The 19,049-nt window shown below is 44.0% G+C and overlaps 1 protein-coding gene across 7 annotated transcripts in view; it reads left to right on the top strand.

Moving 5' to 3' along the window:
* Positions 1–7,641: 7,641 nt before the first annotated feature.
* The window catches only part of LOC135095536 (zinc finger protein 12-like), a 42,184-nt gene continuing 30,776 nt past the window's right edge, over positions 7,642–19,049 (top strand). For 2 of the 7 annotated variants that reach the window (XR_010264426.1, XR_010264423.1), the window contains exon 1: positions 10,572–11,762. Coding sequence is in view for 3 of the 7 variants with exons in the window: in XM_063996418.1 (XP_063852488.1) it covers positions 16,102–17,046 (945 nt within the window). In the remaining 4 variants the exon portion in view is untranslated. Of the gene's footprint in view, positions 8,047–8,153; positions 8,370–9,429; positions 10,286–10,571; positions 11,763–11,864; positions 14,150–15,965; positions 17,325–19,049 lie in introns of those variants that run through there. The other 5 variants (XR_010264425.1, XM_063996418.1, XM_063996417.1 and 2 more) reach the window with 5 other exon arrangements.

Here is a 19,049-nt window from a genome sequence, read left to right as displayed (position 1 = left end):
AGTACTGTTCACCCCAGCCCTTCTGTCAGTACTGTTCACCCCAGCCCTTCTGTCAGTACTGTTCACCCCAGCCCTTCTGTCAGTACTGTTCACCCCAGCCCTTCTGTCAGTACTGTTCACCGCAGCTCTTCTGTCAGTACTGTTCACCCCAGCCCTTCTGTCAGTACTGTTCACCCCAGCCTTTCTGTCAGTAGTGTTCACCCCAGCCCTTCTGTCAGTACTGTTCACCCCAGCCCTTCTGTCAGTACTGTTCACCCCAGCCTTTCTGTCAGTAGTGTTCACCCCAGCCCTTCTGTCAGAGGCTGTTCATACAAATTCTTGTGCTTTACAGGCATTGTGAAGCATGGTGCAGATTTTTCTTAGTCAAAGTGGTGACTTACCTAACCACTATATGAGAGAGAGAGAGAGAGAGAGAGAGAGAGAGAGAGAGAGAGAGAGAGAGAGAGAGAGTTTATTGCTGCATACAAGAAAAGTGCAACAAAGAGATTAATAAAGGCACCTTCCTGGTGGCCCAAAACCGCATGACTAGTCATGCTATCCATGGAGCATCTGCTTCTGCGTATCAGTAGCTTTGCTTCCCGAGGCAAACCTATCCTTGCATAGGTTTGCCCTCTGAGCAAAACAGTTATGTTAGAGGAAAATGGGTGGAGTTTACACCGGCAGGCAAATCACGCGCATCGTTTCATAAACCCTAGAGAAAATGTGACCAAGAATGTGTAATGTTAAACCTTAAAATGGCATTTATAGGAAACATGATTCATGAGAATTATGCTGTTCTGTTTTGTTGAAGAAATAAGCTCTGCTGAAATTATTCCAAGTGATGCGAGCGCCAATGTCTTCATGCACTCATTCAAGGAAATCTTCCATCAAAAACTGAAAACATTTGAACTAAAAAATGCATGTTTTCGTACAGCATCTCTCGTGTTCCTGACGAAGTATATATTATAATTGTCTATCATAATGCAATGCAAAAATATCATGACTTCAAAGTGATGTAAAAACATATATACATCTTGTTATGTATATATAATATCAAGTAGACATGATTAGCATTTTAGAATGAAAAGCAGTGAAAACAACTCAAACGAACACGGCATCATCATTCCAGACACCAAAGACAAGTAGAATTGTTGGGGTGTGAAGCGGCTTAAGGCGGCGTCACACGGCAAATTTCTCCAAACGTGCTGCCCGTTTTTGCTGGGGAGAACTGGTAGTGCAGCAAGTTTGGTGTCACACAGGGACTGTATGTTATTTTTGAATGGCTTTCGATATGATTATGGAACAAGGACACTAAATCTTTCGCTCCACTTGGTAACTCGTGCAGGCAGTGCGGCTGTCTCCACACGCCACGCCCTGCTGGCCATGGCAGGTCACTCCGGGGTTGAGGTGACAACAGCATGAGCAGATCTTACAGCCAACACCCTGAGTACCAATTGATAGTCTGGATCTACTGTAACTCAATTAATTTATGCCAAGTTTTCACACTCCAGCAAAATTCATTGTGGGACTCCATCATGACACATTGCTTATTTCGCCAGCTGCAGTTGTTAAATAAGTACAATAAATCATTTCACACACCACACAAATAAACCACAAGCACACACTGGCACATATATTACATTTTTATAAGTTTTATATGTGAAAATTTTTCTCAGAAAGTACGACAATATATTTCTAATTTACATGTACAGCTTGTAATACGACAGTCATTTGATTTCAAATCCTTACAGCAAGTCCAGCATCACAGCTGTTTTCCATTCTTCCGGGTAGCATAAAATGAGCTGCATGACGTAATTTGCTGCTCAGTTTGCTAGGAGAAATTTGCGCTGTGAGACGCTGCCTTAGCTAGTTATGTAGTTTTGGGCCATCAAGAATGCATCTCAGTACAATTTGATTAAAAAAAAAAAAAAAAAAAAAAAAAGTAAAATTATGAAAAATAGTTATCAATAATAGCTTGAAAAATACAATTAAAAGAAAAGGAGAATAATTTGGCCCTAAAAACAACACAAAAAATTATACCGTAATAATAATAATAAAAGAAAATGCAGTAAGAAAACTTGATACCAAGAAACAGTACAATAAACAAAAGAAAATGTAAATAATATCTACCAATAATAACAAAAAAAAAAAAAACAATGGGATAAAAAAAAAAAAAATCCTAGAGCTGAAATTTGTGCCTCCCAGACCATGTTGTCCCTACAGCTCACGTTCCTCACGTTGATCAAGTTTTCTTCTCACCCCTTCCTTCCTGCCGGCTTGCTGAGGGAGGGAGGTGATCAGAGAAGGCTTGGCAGGTGAGAGATAGGAGAGACACGGTGAGATAGAGGTAAGGGAGAGAGAGATGTGAGATTGTGTACCATTTGAGCCTCCTGCAAGGTTGATTTTTGGGTTTGCTTGTTTGCTATTTATTACGTGCAGAGGATGTGTGAGTGTTTGTGGTGTGTTTTACCTTTTTTTTTTTTTGGGGGGGGGAGGAGGCAATTCTGCAGTGTATGTTTCTTGGATGATTATTATTCACTGGCTGTAGATGTTTGCGTTTGTAATTTTTGGTAAAAAATGCAGAACAGGGCCTTCATCTCTTCCATCATTATCTCCCTCCCTGTCCCCAACAAGCGCGGGGACCTTGCGGGAAAGCGGAGTTTTTGGGTGCAGGAGGCCAAAATAGACTAGATATGGCAATTCCAAAAAAATCTAAGGACAAAACCTGGCAAATATTGAGTCGTGCGGTCCTATTTCCTGTTTTTCGGCTCCCACCCCAACATTGTTGAGGACCTGGTGGAAAAGCGGGGTCTTTAGGCCGGGAAAGCTAAAATACAGCCAGATACCATCTCTTACCACCTGTTCTTATTGTTGTGATGGCTGCCATGACCTTGCTCTCGCTACTAGCATTCCAACAAATAAACCTAACTAAACTGGTAAACATTGTGAAGTTGCTGGGTGGTGGTGGTGGTGGTGGTGATTGTCGCTTGCAGGCTGCTAGGTGGTAGTCGACGTGGGTGGTCTGGTTCACAGGTGGCTGCGAGTGAGCTGGTTGGCTGTGGCTGAATGTGCCGGCCAATCAGCAGTGAACAGAAGCTACATAAGGGATAGTGGCTGCCAGCTGGGAGAGATAGTGTGCCTTCACTTTGCCTGACTTCCTGCCCAGCACTAGTCTGCTCTCCAGCTTCCCCCCCCCTTGTGGTTACGCCATGTCACTGGACCTTGCAGAGAGTGCTCCCACCTTGCCTGACAACTCCACGTTGGTCCGCTCCCTGACTCACTCCTGTGATTACACTACGTCACTGGACACTGTGTGTGTGTGTGTGTGTGTGTGTGTGTGTGTGTGTGGCGGCGCCTAGTGCTAGTCTGCTCCCCGACCTGTGCCCTGTTGTACGCTACGCTGTTGGACTGCAAGGTAAACCTGTTGTTCTTCTGTGGCAGTAAAGAATTTATCTGTCTGTAAGACATACTGTGGTCTATTATTTATTGTGAATACAGAAGGAAGTACTTTTGTGACGAGTGTTTCATTATCCCCTCTCGGTGACCTTTATGAGTGTAGTTGGTGCCCTGCCTTACTCCCTCACTGGACAATGGACCTGTGGATCCCTGTTGGTCGTCCCTGGCTGTGGTGAGTGTTAGGGACGTGTGTAACATGAAATCGAGCACACCATTTGCGGAATCGGGCACTGGTAGACACCTGTGGTAGACAGTCCTAAATCTATTAACAGTGGTGTTCAAGGTTCTGTCCTGTCACCCACGCCCTATTATTCGTCAATTATCTAAACCAAACTTCTTGCCCTGTCCACTCCTACGCCGATGATACCACCCTGCACTTTTCCACGTCTTTTCATAGACGTCCAATCCTTCAGGAAGTAAACAGTTCACGCAGAGAAACCACAGAACGCCTGACTTCTGGTCTCTCTAAAATTTCTGATTGGGACAGAGCAAACTTTGTATTGTTCAATGCCTCAAAAACTCTATCCCTCCATCTGTCAACTCGACACAACCTTCCAGACAACTATCCCCTCTTCAGGGACACTCAACTGGCCCCCTCTTCTGCACTAAACATCCTCGGTCTGTCCTTTACTTATAATCGAGACTGGAAACTCCATATCTCATCTCTAGCTTAAACAGCTATGAAGTTAGGCGTTCTGAGACGTCATTGCCAGTTTTTCTCGTACCCCAGCTGCTAACTCTGTACAAGGGCCGTATCCGTACATGTATGGAGTATGCTTCACATGTCTGGGGCGGGTCCCACTCATACCGCTTTTCTAGACAGGGTGGAATCAAAAGCTTTTCACCTTATCAACTCCTCTCATCTAACTGACTCTCTTCAGCTCCTTTCTCATTGCCGCAATGCTGCATCTCTTGCTATCTTCTAGTATTTTCATGCCAACTGCTCTTCTGATCTTGCTAACTGCATGCCTCCCCTTCTTCCACGGCCTCGCTGCACAAGACTTCTTTTTCTCACCCCCATTCTGTCCACCTCTCCAAATCAAGAGTTAACCAGTATTCTCAGTCATTCATCCCTTTTCTGGAACTCCCATACATAGAAAGGCTACAAGAAACTTGCTTAGATGTTTATTTTGCTTAGTCTGCCACAGCCTAACAAAAGTATCAAATGTGTTGCTAAAGCAATCAAGTGTTGCTCAACTGCTCCAAAGAATTGTGCTTCTCATACAAAAAATTTGATGTATGTTTGCATTTGCAACATTTGCAATGCTACCTCCTCTCTATTATACCTCTGCTATTCCATCTGAATTCTCTGTCGCCTTGGTGGTGATGGAGGTTCCTGCTGAGGTTCCTCATCTGTCACCATCCCTGGTGTGTCTCCGTGGGAACTTTTTGGGAAGACACGGGAAGCCCCAAGAGAGTGGCAGGGCTGTGGACCACTACACCTTCCTCCCCCAGCATAAGCTCAACAGAAGATGGAAGTTCACTTGGGCCTGAGACATGTAAAAGTATACACTTAAGAAAACAACAGATCATACATTTAGGAACAACTGTGACACTGGGAGCGAAAGACAAGAGGATAATAGAAAGCAAGTCCTAACACCAGTGGGGATTTGGTATCATATGCCAAGAAACGTTAATATAACTTATGGAAAACAATAGGAGAAACCTAAACATTTCCCTCAAGAAATAAAATGTGTGGGCTCATATCCATTATGGATATATATATATATATATATATATATATATATATATATATATATATATATATATATATATATATATATATATATATATTTGTAGTGCTGGAAAATTAATTATGTATATTTCTATTTTTTTTCCTAGGCTAAGGCCCATGTAATGTGCGGGGATGACCAGAGTCTCAGTACCATGTAACCCCGCCCCCCTTCCCCTCCTCTCCTCAGTGTCCTTTTGTCCTTGCTTTCCCCCCTTCCCCCTTCTCAGCGTCACTGTATTGACCACTTCTATCATAAATTTACCCCGTGAATAAACGTAATTTCTCCTGCTTGGCCAGGTTATAGAGGCGAATTTTTCACCTAATCCCAGAGAATGGGGAGCCCTTAATACGATAAAATTAATTCTATAATGGTAAGGTCTTAAGCCAGCTCAAACAAATCCCAGATAATTACGCCGCGCCAATGAGGTTGACGAATCTAATAAGTCTTCTTTGCTTCGCCGTCCTCTTAGGCTGCTTACACACGAGCGTTTCCGTACGCGCGTTCGGGTGCGCGACGTTTTAACTTTCAATGGAGTGCAATGGGACCTTTCACACGACGCGTTGCACGCGCTAGCAACGCCGCGCAGACGCTGGAGCCAGCAAGGACGCGCGCGTTCATAATGACGCTCGCGTCCTTGCCGGGTATTCGTTTCAATGGGAGCTTGCACACGGGCGTTCGGTTACGCGCGCACGCAGGTCCTGCTGCCATATCAGTCATTACTTTCAGCTGGAGGTGAGAGGCCAGTCACCCATCCCATCCCGCTCATGTGGACAGAACTCTGGTGTGTACTGCATTTGGGTGTGATGTAGCAGTTTTATTGTTTATAGTAAATGTGTATAGATACTACTGGAAAGAATTGATATAGTACATGCATGCATACATCGCGTAGCCTACTACAATTAATTAATGAACTAACATTTTCAGACGACTAGAATGGCAGACTATCACAACACGGAAGAAGGTACGCTGGAGAACGTAGGCTGGAGGCAGGGCGAGAAACGCGAACGCGGGGCAAACGCGTGTACAAAAAATATGACGCGTTCTGTGCGTCCGTTCGACGCGCGTTCGACGCGCGTACAAAAACGCTCGTGTGTAAGCAGCCTTACCCCTGTTGCTACGCAAGCCAGGAAGAGATACCAGACTTTGACTAATTCCCCAATTGATTTCAAAAGTCCATTGAATTAAACTTCTTCAAGTAACAACTATAAAGTAAACAGTAACTTAATTATTCATATTTTTCATCCCTGAACTCACAACCTAGTCGCCCCCCCCACTAAAAACAAAATTATAACTCTTAATAAATTTCCCCATTGGAAACCTTTATCCTTAGTTTCCCGCCGATTTCCTCACAAGCAAAGCCAGACCCTCTCGGATTCTCCTCAGGTGAGCGTGCAGTCTGATAATCTCCTCCTCCATTCCTGTAATATTAAGTGTTTCTTTAACAATAATTTTACTAAAGTCAGACTCTCTTGGATTCTCCTCAGATATTCCTGTTGATAAGTTACTGTTCTGAGTGGATAGATATTCGCATTTTTTCGTTCTTTTTTGTTGGTTTTCTCCACGTGACTAGCGTAACCACCTGGTTCGAGATCACCGTGTGAGACTGTCCTCAGGTCTATACATACTTTTTGGTTATATTTGTTATTTATTTATTTATTCTCTGGTCTCCCCCGCAACTCAGTAGTCGCGAAGATATCTCCATCGCAGTTTTTATGTAATTGAAGAGTACGCTACCATTTATTTTGTATTTCTGAATTCCTTTCTTTTTATTATTATTATTCGGATTATTTCATTATCAATTAAAAATCTATAAGTGTCAATATTTGTATTTTTTTTTAATCCAGTGATAGGATCTGTATCATCGTCTGCCACAAGGGAACTCACACCCATTTAGGGCACGAAATATTATATATATATATATATATATATATATATATATATATATATATATATATATATATATATATATATATATATATATATACTAACATTATCAGTAAATAATGATTAGAAAACATCTACAAGGAAATTTATTTGGCATAATGAATATCTAAGATAGATAAGTTTAATAAAAAGTAATTTGTGAGTGTAGAGTAGCACGCACCTCTCTGTGAGGGAAGAAAAGCATCTCTGATGTCATCTCTCTAATATAAATATTCCAAATTAAGGGTAATCAAGTAAAATAAGCCAATTTATAGCCATAACCATGAGATAAGCTGTATGCACTTAGTTATGAATTTGATAAATATTCATTTAGGCAAGTTATTTATCTCTCCTAGTTCTTGATTTACCTTATATCAATAGACTAATTTGATTTATTTACCTTGAATTATTTTCTTTTTTATTTCCTTTTCATGACTGGTATGTCATCCGGCCCCAGGCCCTGCTCTGATGGCGACCGGAGAGGGGGAACAATGCCCGAGGTGCCGTGGCTTAATTTACATTCTAGCTGTTAAATTTACATTCTTTAGAGAGACGTAGGTTAAGAGGGGACCTGATAGAAGTCTTTAAGTGGTATAAGGGTTATAACAAGGGAGATGTAAGCAAAATTCTTAGGATCAGCAACCAGGGTAGAACAAGAAATAACGGGTTCAAGCTTGAAAAATTTAGGTTTAGGCTGCCTTCACACTTAGCGTTTTTTCGACGCGCGTCGTAAATGACGAGCAGTTTTAGCTGACTGTGCTAACAGACGGTGTTCTTCACACTGGTCGTTGAAAAGACGCGCGTCGAGACGACGCTTCAGCGTCGGGCGTCACCCTGCTAAATTCAGTCGTCATTTGCACTGCGCAGCATGTGGCGGGTGTGTATTTGCTCCGGGTGCCTTCACATTTGGCGTTTTCTCGACGAGCGTCGCTCCCTACACACGGAGCGTCAGGTTGTGATTTTGTACTCTTTCTTTATTATAATTTTGTGTAGAAACTGTATAAAATTGAATAATCTTGTATGTGCATTTATTTATATTAATTATACATTTGTTTTCAGATTTGCATCACGTTCCTTGCATTACGTAGGCTATTATGGCTAACGAACTAAATACTGAAATGTTGATTGATTTAGTAGAAGAGAGACCCTGTCTCTGGGATTTGTGTAATGATGATTACAAGAACAAACAGAAGAAGGCAAAGTCATGGGCGGAAATTGGAGAGCAATTGTCAGAAAACTTCATGGACCAGAGCGAGAAGGAAAAAAATGAGACATGTAAGTATGCAATGTTTTTTATTGTTTTTTTTTTTTTTATATACAGCTTCTGTTTAAATTTTCTCATGTTGCCATGGAAGAGCACCCTTTTCACTGACAAAATAAGAAGCAAAAGCGTCCCTTACTTTATTGGCAGTTCTCCCACCCTGAACATTTTCAGCTAATAGTATATTCTCCAATCCTGTTTTATCATTTGGAATGGCGTATCTCTCATGACTACGGTTTCCGTCACGCTTTCGTACAAAGTTATGCAGTACGCAACAAGCTCTGGTTATAATTTCTGCAAACTCTATAGATACATTCAAAGGTTTATGAAAGATCCTCCATTTATTAGCTAATATGCCGAATGTACATTCGATGTATCGTCTTGCCCTGCAAAGTCGATAGTTAAATATTTTCTTTTTATCAGTTAGCTGATTTCCAGAATAGGGCCGTAGTATTTGCTGCGATAGCGAGAACGCTTCGTCTGCAACGAACACATAAGGGATTTCTCCCTGTAGATCTTCCACTGTTGAAGCTTCAGGAATGTTGAGGTTATTGTTTTCAAGTAAGTTATAGAAATGAGAATTTTTTGAAAATGTTAGTCACTTTCTTTACCGTACGCTCCCACATCGATATATGTAAAGCAGTAATCTGCGTCACAGACAGCCAGCAAAACTAATGAGAAATAGTTTTTATAGTTGTAATAGAGACTTCCTGAATGGGATGGTTTTATAATCCTAATATGTTTCCCATCAATCGCCCCGATGCAATTAGGGAAATTGGCACATTTTTCGAATTCGGTGCAAATCCGAAGCCATGTTTCTTGTGATGGTTTAGGCATAGATTCACTCAGAAGAACGCTCCAAATCTGGCTGCATACATCTGTTATGATGTTGTGTATTGTGCTGTACCCAATCCTGTGCGCGTAGTGTAGTTCCGCCATCGAACACCCACTTCCAAGGTACCTGAAACAACATAGAATAAATAAATCACAACTGAGGAACATCTACCCATTTTCGTGAAATGTCATAGTTCAATCTTAGATGCCTAATCGATATTTTCCTTTTTTTCCTGGCAGAAGCCTTCAAATGAAATGGAAATCGCTGAGGGATCGATATGCAAGGACCAGAAAAGAGTGTCCCTCTGGGTCAGGTAAACATGGTAAAAAGTCGTATGTTTATCAAGAAAGGTTATCTTTTCTACCTAAAATTTATGAAACTAGGGCAACATCTAGCTCGTTATACCAGGAACCAACGGAAATAGATCCAACTCACGAAGACAAAAATACCCAAGCTTATGTACCAAAAGAAGGTTCTGCTAAGCATCCCAAGAAAAATAAAAGAGATCAGGTAGAAGATAAGCTTATAGCTTTCATCGATGGCAGCAGGAACAAACCAAGTAATGATTTTGTTAAGTTTTGTGAGTCTCTAACCCCCAATATGATCGATTTTACGGAGGCAGAGATCTTTGAAGTAAAATCAGACCTGCTGTATTCGGTAAGAAAAATAAAAGAGAGAAAAAAGCGCGAACGTGACATAGCAAGTCGGCAATCAACTTCCTCAGGTCACAGTATCATGCATTCGTCACAAAACCTGATCCCTCCTAATACTTTCTATGATGTTTGAACCTAATCAATCACAAATGATGCATGTTACTACTCCCACTGTGCCGCAGGGAAATACGTCACCTTTGGATTCAATTCTATCTGAAACCTCAGAAATACTCGATGTCATGAATTACCATTAACATATCTTTGTTCGTTTTGTAATATTTAAGTTTTCAAGGAAATACTTATTGGTAGAATTACATATTTTTTTGTTATATTTAATTTCAGCGTTCAAGTAAATAAATTGTATGAGCATATGTTTATCTTATAAGTAAGTGAATAGTACAAAACATAAATGGATGATGGTTAACACATGTTTTTTTTTTTTTTTTTCTTACCTTAAAGTTATTCCCAGTCTTTCACAAGGATTAATTGCTTGTCTCATATACGTATCCTGTTTTTGTATCGATGGTTTTAGGCAACTCAGAAGTTCATCAAACGAATCTTTGGACATTCGAAAATAGTTGAAAAATTTGAGGTCATCATTTGTTAGTTCAGCAAATAAATTGTCGTAATATCTGGTTTTAACCGCTAACAATGGGTGTATCCACGTTGTCCTCTTCTTTCTCTTGTAGAGTGTTCTGTACGCAGAGTATGCGACGAGAACATCACTCATTTCCATAACGACACTTCTTACTTCCTCAACTGCTGTCACTGCACTGCAAGCTGAAGTGGAACACGACGTCCCGTGTGAAGGTAGATGCGTTTTTTCGACGCGCGTCGAAAAAACGCTAAAGTGTGAAGGCAGCCTTAGGAAGGAGAAAGGAAAAAATTGGTTCTCAAATAGAGTGGTAGATGAGTGGAGCGGACTTAGTAATCATGTAGTTAGTGCTAGGACACTAGAGAGCTTTAAGAGAAGATTAGACAAGTTTATGGATGGGGATAGCAGATGGAAATAGGTAGGTGTGTTCATACAGGGACTGCCACGTGTAAGCCTGGTCGCTTCTTGCAGCTTCCCTTATTTCTTATGTTCTTATGTCTTCTGGAGGGTTGGCAGCACTGCATGGGCTGACCACGTGCAGGCACTCGCTGGAAGGTCTGCCGTTCTGCTCCGTGCAAGCTGGGGCTAAGAGAGCGAGGGATTAATAAAGGTGGGGTCACACGGGTATTTTTTTTTTTTTTTCGTCAATATTTAGGCACAATATTCTGAGCCCCTATCGAGTATCTTTATGGTCACACGGACGTTGCCGAGCTCTAATAGCAGTTTTGGCATCGTCTTTTATTGTGAGCCGAGCCGTACCTGACAATAACAAAGACTTCACCGACAATCCAAACACCACTCGCTGAAGCCAAGAAGACCTGTCCACTCTCTTGGCAGAGGCAAATGTCTATCCCTCACGATGATCCACTGTCATTCGCTTCACCTGTGCCTTCCTGATCGACAACTAACACGCCTGTGATACCCTCATGGGACTCACCAAGACTCAACTTCACAGGATCTTCGCGGCCCTACACAACAACCACCACAGCCTGCAAGGCCGCCAAATCCCCAACAAGAACAGGAAGACGTTGTGCTGTGCTTAGCGGCGGCTTGCCTAGCCAAGATCAAGCAAAGAAGAAGGAGGAAGTGTCTCTGGAGTCGTCAGTGGCTCCAGAGAAGGACAGAAGGGAGTGTCGCTAAGATTGCTGAGGGAGCTGCGGGAAGAGGACCAAGTTACGCTCACGCAGCGGACAAGATTGAACCAGCAGCAGTTCCAAGATCTTTTGGCCCTGGTCACCCCTCTTATCAAGAAGGAAGACAAACGTGCGCCAAGCAGTTACTCCTGCTGAACGTCTTACTCTGACTCAACGATATTTACCAACAGGTGTGTACTTGAGGTCGATATTCTTGTTTTTCAAAAGTATGAAATTTGCTCAGTAATAGGTGAAAAAAAAAAAAAAAAAAAAAACTTGTAATGAAACTGAAAATTGGCCCAATGTGGAGGTAGTGACCAGTGTTGTGAGAGTTCCTCAGTGGAATGTGTATAGGTCATGTTGTCAGGACAGTTTTATTCAGGGAGAAAAGGTATCCTCTACAATTAAGGGTTAGTTAACCCTTCATAATTAATTAATTAACCCATAATAAACCTTAAGGGTTTTGGGACTGGCATTTCAGTGGGCATTTTTTTTTTATTTGATTTTTGTTGCCCTTGGCCAGTGTCCCTCCTACATAAAAAAAAAATAATAATAATAATAATGTTGTATAGTTCTAGGCGTACAGTTTTTGTGACAGACACTCGTCTTCTGGGTGAAATATGACTTTTTATAATTGAGATAGTTCTTTCTCTGATGCATAAAAAGTAACCTAAACCTAACTTAGATTGGCTGAGTTAGGTCAGGTTTTGTTAGGCCAGAGATTCCCAAACTTTACCTTATCAAGGACCCCCAACATTCATTGTCTTGTGAACCCTGTACGGCCAAACTGAGGACCCCAGTAGTCTGTTGACTTCAGCTTAGGAACCTCTGTGTTAGGTTAGAGTAGGTTTAAGTTAATTTTTAAAATTTTTATTATTTTATTTATTCATTTATCTTTTTTTAGAGAGAGAAAGTCTCCATTGAAAAAAAGCATCAAACTTTACACAGAAAAGAGTGTGTTTGTCTCAGAAACTGCAGGTATGCCTAGGATTGGACAACAATTAACTGAGTTCTTAGAAGGAAGAACAACCAATGACAAACAGAATGTTCAAAAACAGAAATCAAGATCTTACAAAAGTCTGAATAAAACTTACAATATTAAACTTTAATTATGAAAAAAGATACAATTGTGGTGATACAGTCATGTCCCATGTCAGGCCCCTTCCTTTCCTTGCCTTCCTCTGCCTGACTCAGCCTCCTCTGACTGGCGGTCTCTTCCATTCCCCATGTCAGGCCCCTTCCTCCACCTGACTCAGCCTCCTCTGACTGGCTGTCTCTTCCACTCCCCATGTCAGGCCCCTCTTTTTCCTCGCCTTCCTCCACCTGACTCAGCCTCCTCTGACTGGCGATCTCTTCCACTCCCCATGTCAGGCCCCTCCCTTTCCTCACATTCTTCCGCCTGACTCAGCCTCCTCTGACCGGCTGTCTCTTCCACTCCCTGCATCAGGCCCCTTCCTTTCCTCGCGTTCCTCTGCCTGACTCGGCCTTCTCTGACTGGCTGTCTCTTCCACTCACCACATCAGGTCCCTCCCTTTCCTCACCTTCCTCCGCCTGACTCGGCCTCCTCTGACTGGCTGTCTCTTCCACTCGGGCTCCTTTTTATCGTTGGCTTTGTCTTCCCTTCTCCTCTTCACCAGTACACCTATCCTAAATCCTCCTCCACCTCGTCGTGGAAAAATTACGTATAACGGAAAAACTACTGAGAATTGCCCCCCAAGACAAACAGCGCAACACAGCTCAGAGGCAGTGCACGTGACGCGGTAACTCTGTACCGTTGTGTACTGAGTCGTGCACAGCAGTGTTGTGTGATGCCCAAAAAATGAAGACGTCTTGTGGTCAAAATTCAAACAGTTTCAGAGCACCCCAACTTGAACCCTTGTTCCACCTAAACCTCCACCACCCAGGCAAGCACAGTGTAACTAAAGCACTTCCTTTATCAGCGTGGCATTATGTTTGCAATAAACAGTGGTAAATAAGCTACAGTATTAGTAATGGTTGGCACATGGCAGTGATGGCACAACAAATAAAGTTTGCATGACTTACCTTGACCCTTCACTCTTGTACAGCTTCAGGGCACCAGGTCACCAATCAACACACTCATGAGCTGCCTTAACACTCACTAAGGAAAACACAGCACCAACACACTCATGAGCTGCCTCAACACTCTCATTAAGGAAAACACAGCACCAACACACTCATGAGCTGCCTCAACACTCTCATTAAGGAAAACACAGCACCAACACACTCATGAGCTGCCTTAACACTCACTAAGGAAAACACAGCACCAACACACTCATGAGCTGCTTTAACACTCACTAAGGAAAACACAGCACCAACACACTCATGAGCTGCCTCAACACTCTCATTAAGGAAAACACAGCACCAACACACTCATGAGCTGGCTTAACACTTTATATGAAGAAAGCACCACCACCTCAGTCAGGCTGAGTTGGGCACTGTGGCACCAGCTTTTCCCTCGTCGTCACTCCCAAAACACCAGTCACAATTTGGCACCAGTCATCCTCTGGCACAGCTGAGAGCCTTTCAGTTTGTGGGTTCTCCACTTGCAGTGGGACAGGTGAGGGCTGCCTACTGCTGGTCTGGGGGGAGCAGTGGTGGGTAATCAGTGCCTGCTGCTTGTTGTCTGTGCCTTACAGTTCGTTGTAAGGCTCTAGTGCGCTGTTCAAGCAGCCTAAGGCAGTAAAGAATCCGTTGACATTAGGGTCAAGTTCCACAAGGTTGTCCTTTAACTGTTCTGCTGCCAACAGCAAGTGTGTGTCTCACTGTCCTCATGTTTCCTGCTGCTGCTGCTGCCGCCAACAGCAAGTGTGTGTCTCACTGTCCTCATGTTTCCTGCTGCTGCTGCTGCTGCTGCTGCTGCTGCTGCTGCTGCTGCCAACAGCAAGTGTGTGTCTCACTCTATCCTCATGTTTCCTGCTGCTGCTGCTGCTGCTGCTGCTGCTGCTGCTGCTGCTGCTGCTGCCAACAGCAAGTGTGTGTCTCACTCTGTCCTCATGTTTCCTGCTGCTGCTGCTGCTGCTGCTGCCAACAGCAAGTGTGTGTCTCACTCTGTCCTCATGTTTCCTGCTGCTGCTGCTGTTGCTGCTGTTGCTGCTGCTGCCAACAGCAAGTGTGTCTCTCACTCTGTCCTCACGCCTCCTGCTGCTGCTGCTACTGCTGCTGCTGCTGCTGCTGCTTCTGCTGCCAACAGCAAGTGTGTGTCTCACTCTGTCCTCATGTTTCCTGCTGCTGCTGCTGCTGCTGTCAACAAGTGTGTTTCTCACTCTCTCCTCATCTCTCCTGCTGCTGCTGCTGCTGCTGCTGTCAACAGCAAGTGTGTCTCACTCTGCCCTCTTTATCTCCTGCTGCAGCTGCTTCTGCTGTGAACAGCAAGTGTGTCTCTCACTCTGTCCTCATGTCTCCTGCTGCAGCTACTGCTGCTGCTGCTGTCAACAGCAAGTGTGTCTCTCACTCTGTCATGTCTCCTGCTGCTGCTGCTCCTGCTGTCAACAGCAATTGTGTCTCACTGTCCTCATGTCTCCTGCTGCTGCTGCTGCTGCTGCTGTCAACAGCAAGTGTATCTCTCACTCTGTCCTCATGTCTCCTGCTGCTGCTACTGCTGCTGTCACCAGCAAGTGTGCCTCTCACTCTGTCTTACCTCTGCTGCTGCTGCTGCTGTCAACAGCAAGTATGCCTCTCACTCTGGCTTATGTCTGCTGCTGCTGCTGTCAACAGCAAGTATGCCTCTCACTCTGGCTTATCTCCGCTGCTGCTGCTGTCAACAGCAAGTGTGCCTCTCACTCTGTCTTCATCTCTGCTGCTGCTGCTGCTGCCAATAGCAAGTGCCTTTAACGCTCTGTCCTCATCTCTTCTGGCATCTCTTCCTGCTGCTGCTGCTGCTGCTGCTGCTACTACTACTACTACTACTACTACTACTACTACTACTACTACTACTACTACTACTACTACTACTACTACTACTACTACTACTACTACTTTCCTCTGCTGCCTCTACCATTTCTGTCAGCTGAATGTTCACTATGTCCAGAACTTCATCTGCAGCGACACCATGTAGATGATGCAGATGATGTTGAGGCAGGTGGCTGATGCTCTTGCATCAGCCACCTGCCTCAACATTTTAGTGGTTAGGAGACCAGTGGGTGTGTGTTGGGGCACCGTGTGAGGCAACGGAAGGTGATTACGTACCAGACAATGCACAGGTGTGAGAAAGGCAGGAAGCAGGCAGCTGCCCCTGCAGTGTGTCAAGGCAGTGGAAGGTGATTATGTACTAGACAATGCACACGTGTGAGTGAGGCAGGAAGCAGGCAGCTGCCCCTGCAGTGTGTCAAGGCAGTGCATGGCTCTCAGTGTCCTCACCGTCACTGTTGTTGCAGGTGTCCATGCCGGGTGGTCTTCTGGGCTCTGACGTGGCTCCCTCTGGCCGGCTTCCACAAGGGTTCCTGCAGGACTGGCCGTGGTGTGTGGTGCTGACAGCAGTACTACAGTGGAGGGGTAAGGTCGGGCAGCAGCATGAGTGAGCAGCAGCAGCAGCAGCAGCAGTCTGCTTCAGATGTAGGGAGGCGCAGGCGTGGTGGCAAGAATAACCTGGAGGCAGGCAGCTCTGTCCACACAGGAGAGAGCAAGTTTGGGTGTCAGCAGTGTGATAAAACTTTTAGATCCAAACAAGGGCTTAGGCAACACACCCTGACACATAGTAGTGTTAGAAATTATGAGTGTCTTCAATGTGGGAAGAAATTTGCCCAACAGTCTCACCTCACCACACACACCCTGACACACAGTGGTGTTAAAAATTATGAGTGTTTGGAATGTGGAAAGAAATTTACCACAAAATGTAAACTCACCACACACACCCTGACACACAGTGGTGTTAGAAATTATGAGTGTCTTCAATGTGGAAAGAAATTTGCCCAACAGTCTCACCTCACCACACACACCCTGACACACAGTGGTATTAAAAATTATAAGTGTGTGGAATGTGGAAAGAAATTTATCCAGCAGTCTCACCTCACCGCACACACCCTGACACACAGAGGTGTTAAAAATTATGAGTGTCTTCAATGTGGGAAGAAATTTGCCACAAAGTATAATCTCACCACACACACCCTGACACACAGTGGTGTTAGAAATTATGAGTGTCTGGAATGTGGAAAGAAATTTATCCAACAGTCTCACCTCACCACACACACCCTGACACACAGTGGTGTTAGAAATTATGAGTGTTTGGAATGTGGAAAGAAATTTATTACAAAGTCTGACCTCAGTAGACACACCCTGATACACAGTGGTGTTAGAAATTATAAGTGTGAGGAGTGTGGCAAAAGATTTCTTACCCATTCTGAGCTCAATAGACACGCCTTCAGACACACTGGTTTGAGGGAGTTCAAGTGTGATGTTTGTGGGAAGTGTTTCAAGACAAAGGGTGACATTGTCGTACACATGAGAATCCACTTTTGAGGTGGTGTGTTGTTGTGTGGACCAGTGGGGTCACACCCATGCCTGTGGGAGTTTGTGTTGGTGGTGGCGGTGGTAGTAGTGGGTGGTGTGTTATGCGTGTGCCGGCAGCTGTGCCCTTGTGTGCTGTGAGGGAGTAATCATGTGTCTGTGACTAATTTTTGTGAGTTGTTTCTTTTCAACTTTGTATTTAAGGTAAAGACTAACTTAAAAGTTTTGTTAATGATGTGTGGTGTTGTGTAGACTGTAAGTGAAGAAATTAATATATTGTAACCACCCTCTTCCTGTTCTCTTCTTTCCTCAAGTGTTGTGTTTCCATCTCCTTCAGTCTCCCACCACACGTTTCTTTCCTCAAGTGTTGTGTTTCCATCTCCTTCAGTCTCCCACCACACGTTTCTTTCCTCAAGTGTTGTGTTTCCATTGCCTTCAGTCTCCCACCACACGTCAGGTTTTCTAACTGCACAGTCGGGCTTTTCCACCTTACTACAAAGTAAAACAAAACAAGACATTGCTTGGGGGTGGAGCATGATACAAGATGTGCATTATCCTCAACTGTCCCCCAAGCTGATAGTGTTGTAGTTAAGAAGCAAGCACAACCATCACATTACCTGCAACACTGATGTAGTATTTACATGGCACATTAGAGAACTGTAACAGTTGAAAGTGTAATTTGAGTCTTGATTACAAAGCCCATGATTTTATTGACAGTAAACACAGGCCAGTGCTTCATTTCATGATTGAAAAGTACTAGAACAAATACTGTGCTTTGAATAATCTTTATAATGGTTTTGTCACCATCACCACACAGTTGTGAAGGGCAGTGAGTCATGAGTATTGAGGGATGCTAAAAGTGGCCAGGCTATTTGAAGCAGCACGCTGCAGTGCCTCTCCTGCCCTGAGGATTGCAGCCATACCATGGTTGCTCCACTTCACCTAGACTGTTTGAAGCAGTGGACCATGGTGCCTGTCCTGCACCAAGCCTGCCCCAAGTATTGCAGCCATGCCATGGCTGTTCCTCTTCATCCATGCTGTTTGAAGCAGTGGGCCGTGGTGCCTGTCCTGCACCAAGCCTGCCCCAATGATTGCAGCCATGCCACAGCTGCTCCTCTTCACCCAGGCTGTTTGAAGCACTGGGCTGCTGTGCCTGTCTTGCACCAAGCCTGCCCTGATGATTGCAGCCATGCCAAGGCTGTTCCTCTTTAGCCAGGCTGTTGTTTGAAGCAGTGGGCCATGGTGCCTGTCCTGCACCAAGCCTGCCCCAAGTATTGCAGCCATGCCATGGCTGCTCCTCTTCAGCCAGGCTGTTTGAAGCAGTGGGCTGCAGTGCCTGTCCTGCACCAAGCCTGCCCCAAGTATTGCAGCCATGCCACGGCTGTTCCTCTTCACCCACGCTGTTTGAAGGAGTGGGCCATGGTGCCTGTCCTGCACCAAGCCTGCCCCGATGATTGCAGCCACGCCGCTGGGCTGTTCCTCTTCAGCCATGCATGTGCCAGGTGCCCCAGTCTTCACCTTCACCTGCCTACCTATACATGATTTTACAAAAACTAGAAGGAGGAAGAGGACTTCACAATTAAGTTGTTGATATAAACACATTATTCTTTGTGGATGATGGACTTGAACTGTCACAGACTATTAAAGCTGACTGGAACAACAGAATGCTTACAGAGATGAGCAAAGAATTCGGTACTGACATACGAATAGATGAAGACAAAAGCAACATTATCATTGACAACATGGAGAAGCAACAGAATGAAATGGGGAGACATAAGTGACAAACCCCATAAAATATTTGGGACCAAAATGTAACTAACAACACAAACTATTTTAGACAACATAAAAAAGGACAGAAAAATGGAAATGACTCAAACTCACCTACTGTGGTGTAGTGAAAGGCTGCCACAAGCTAACATCTGGAAAGACTTGCAGGAAGAGTGTCACACTGCCGTCGGTCCTCTGCAGCACTGTACTAGTGTCGTCAGAATAGCAGAAGAAGCAGGGAAACAGCA

Source organism: Scylla paramamosain, chromosome 49, assembly GCF_035594125.1.
Source record: "Scylla paramamosain isolate STU-SP2022 chromosome 49, ASM3559412v1, whole genome shotgun sequence".
In the NCBI taxonomy this organism is placed as follows: Eukaryota; Metazoa; Arthropoda; class Malacostraca; order Decapoda; family Portunidae; genus Scylla; species Scylla paramamosain.
Note: the sequence above shows the minus strand (reverse complement) of the source record. Positions and strands in the feature narration are given on the sequence as shown.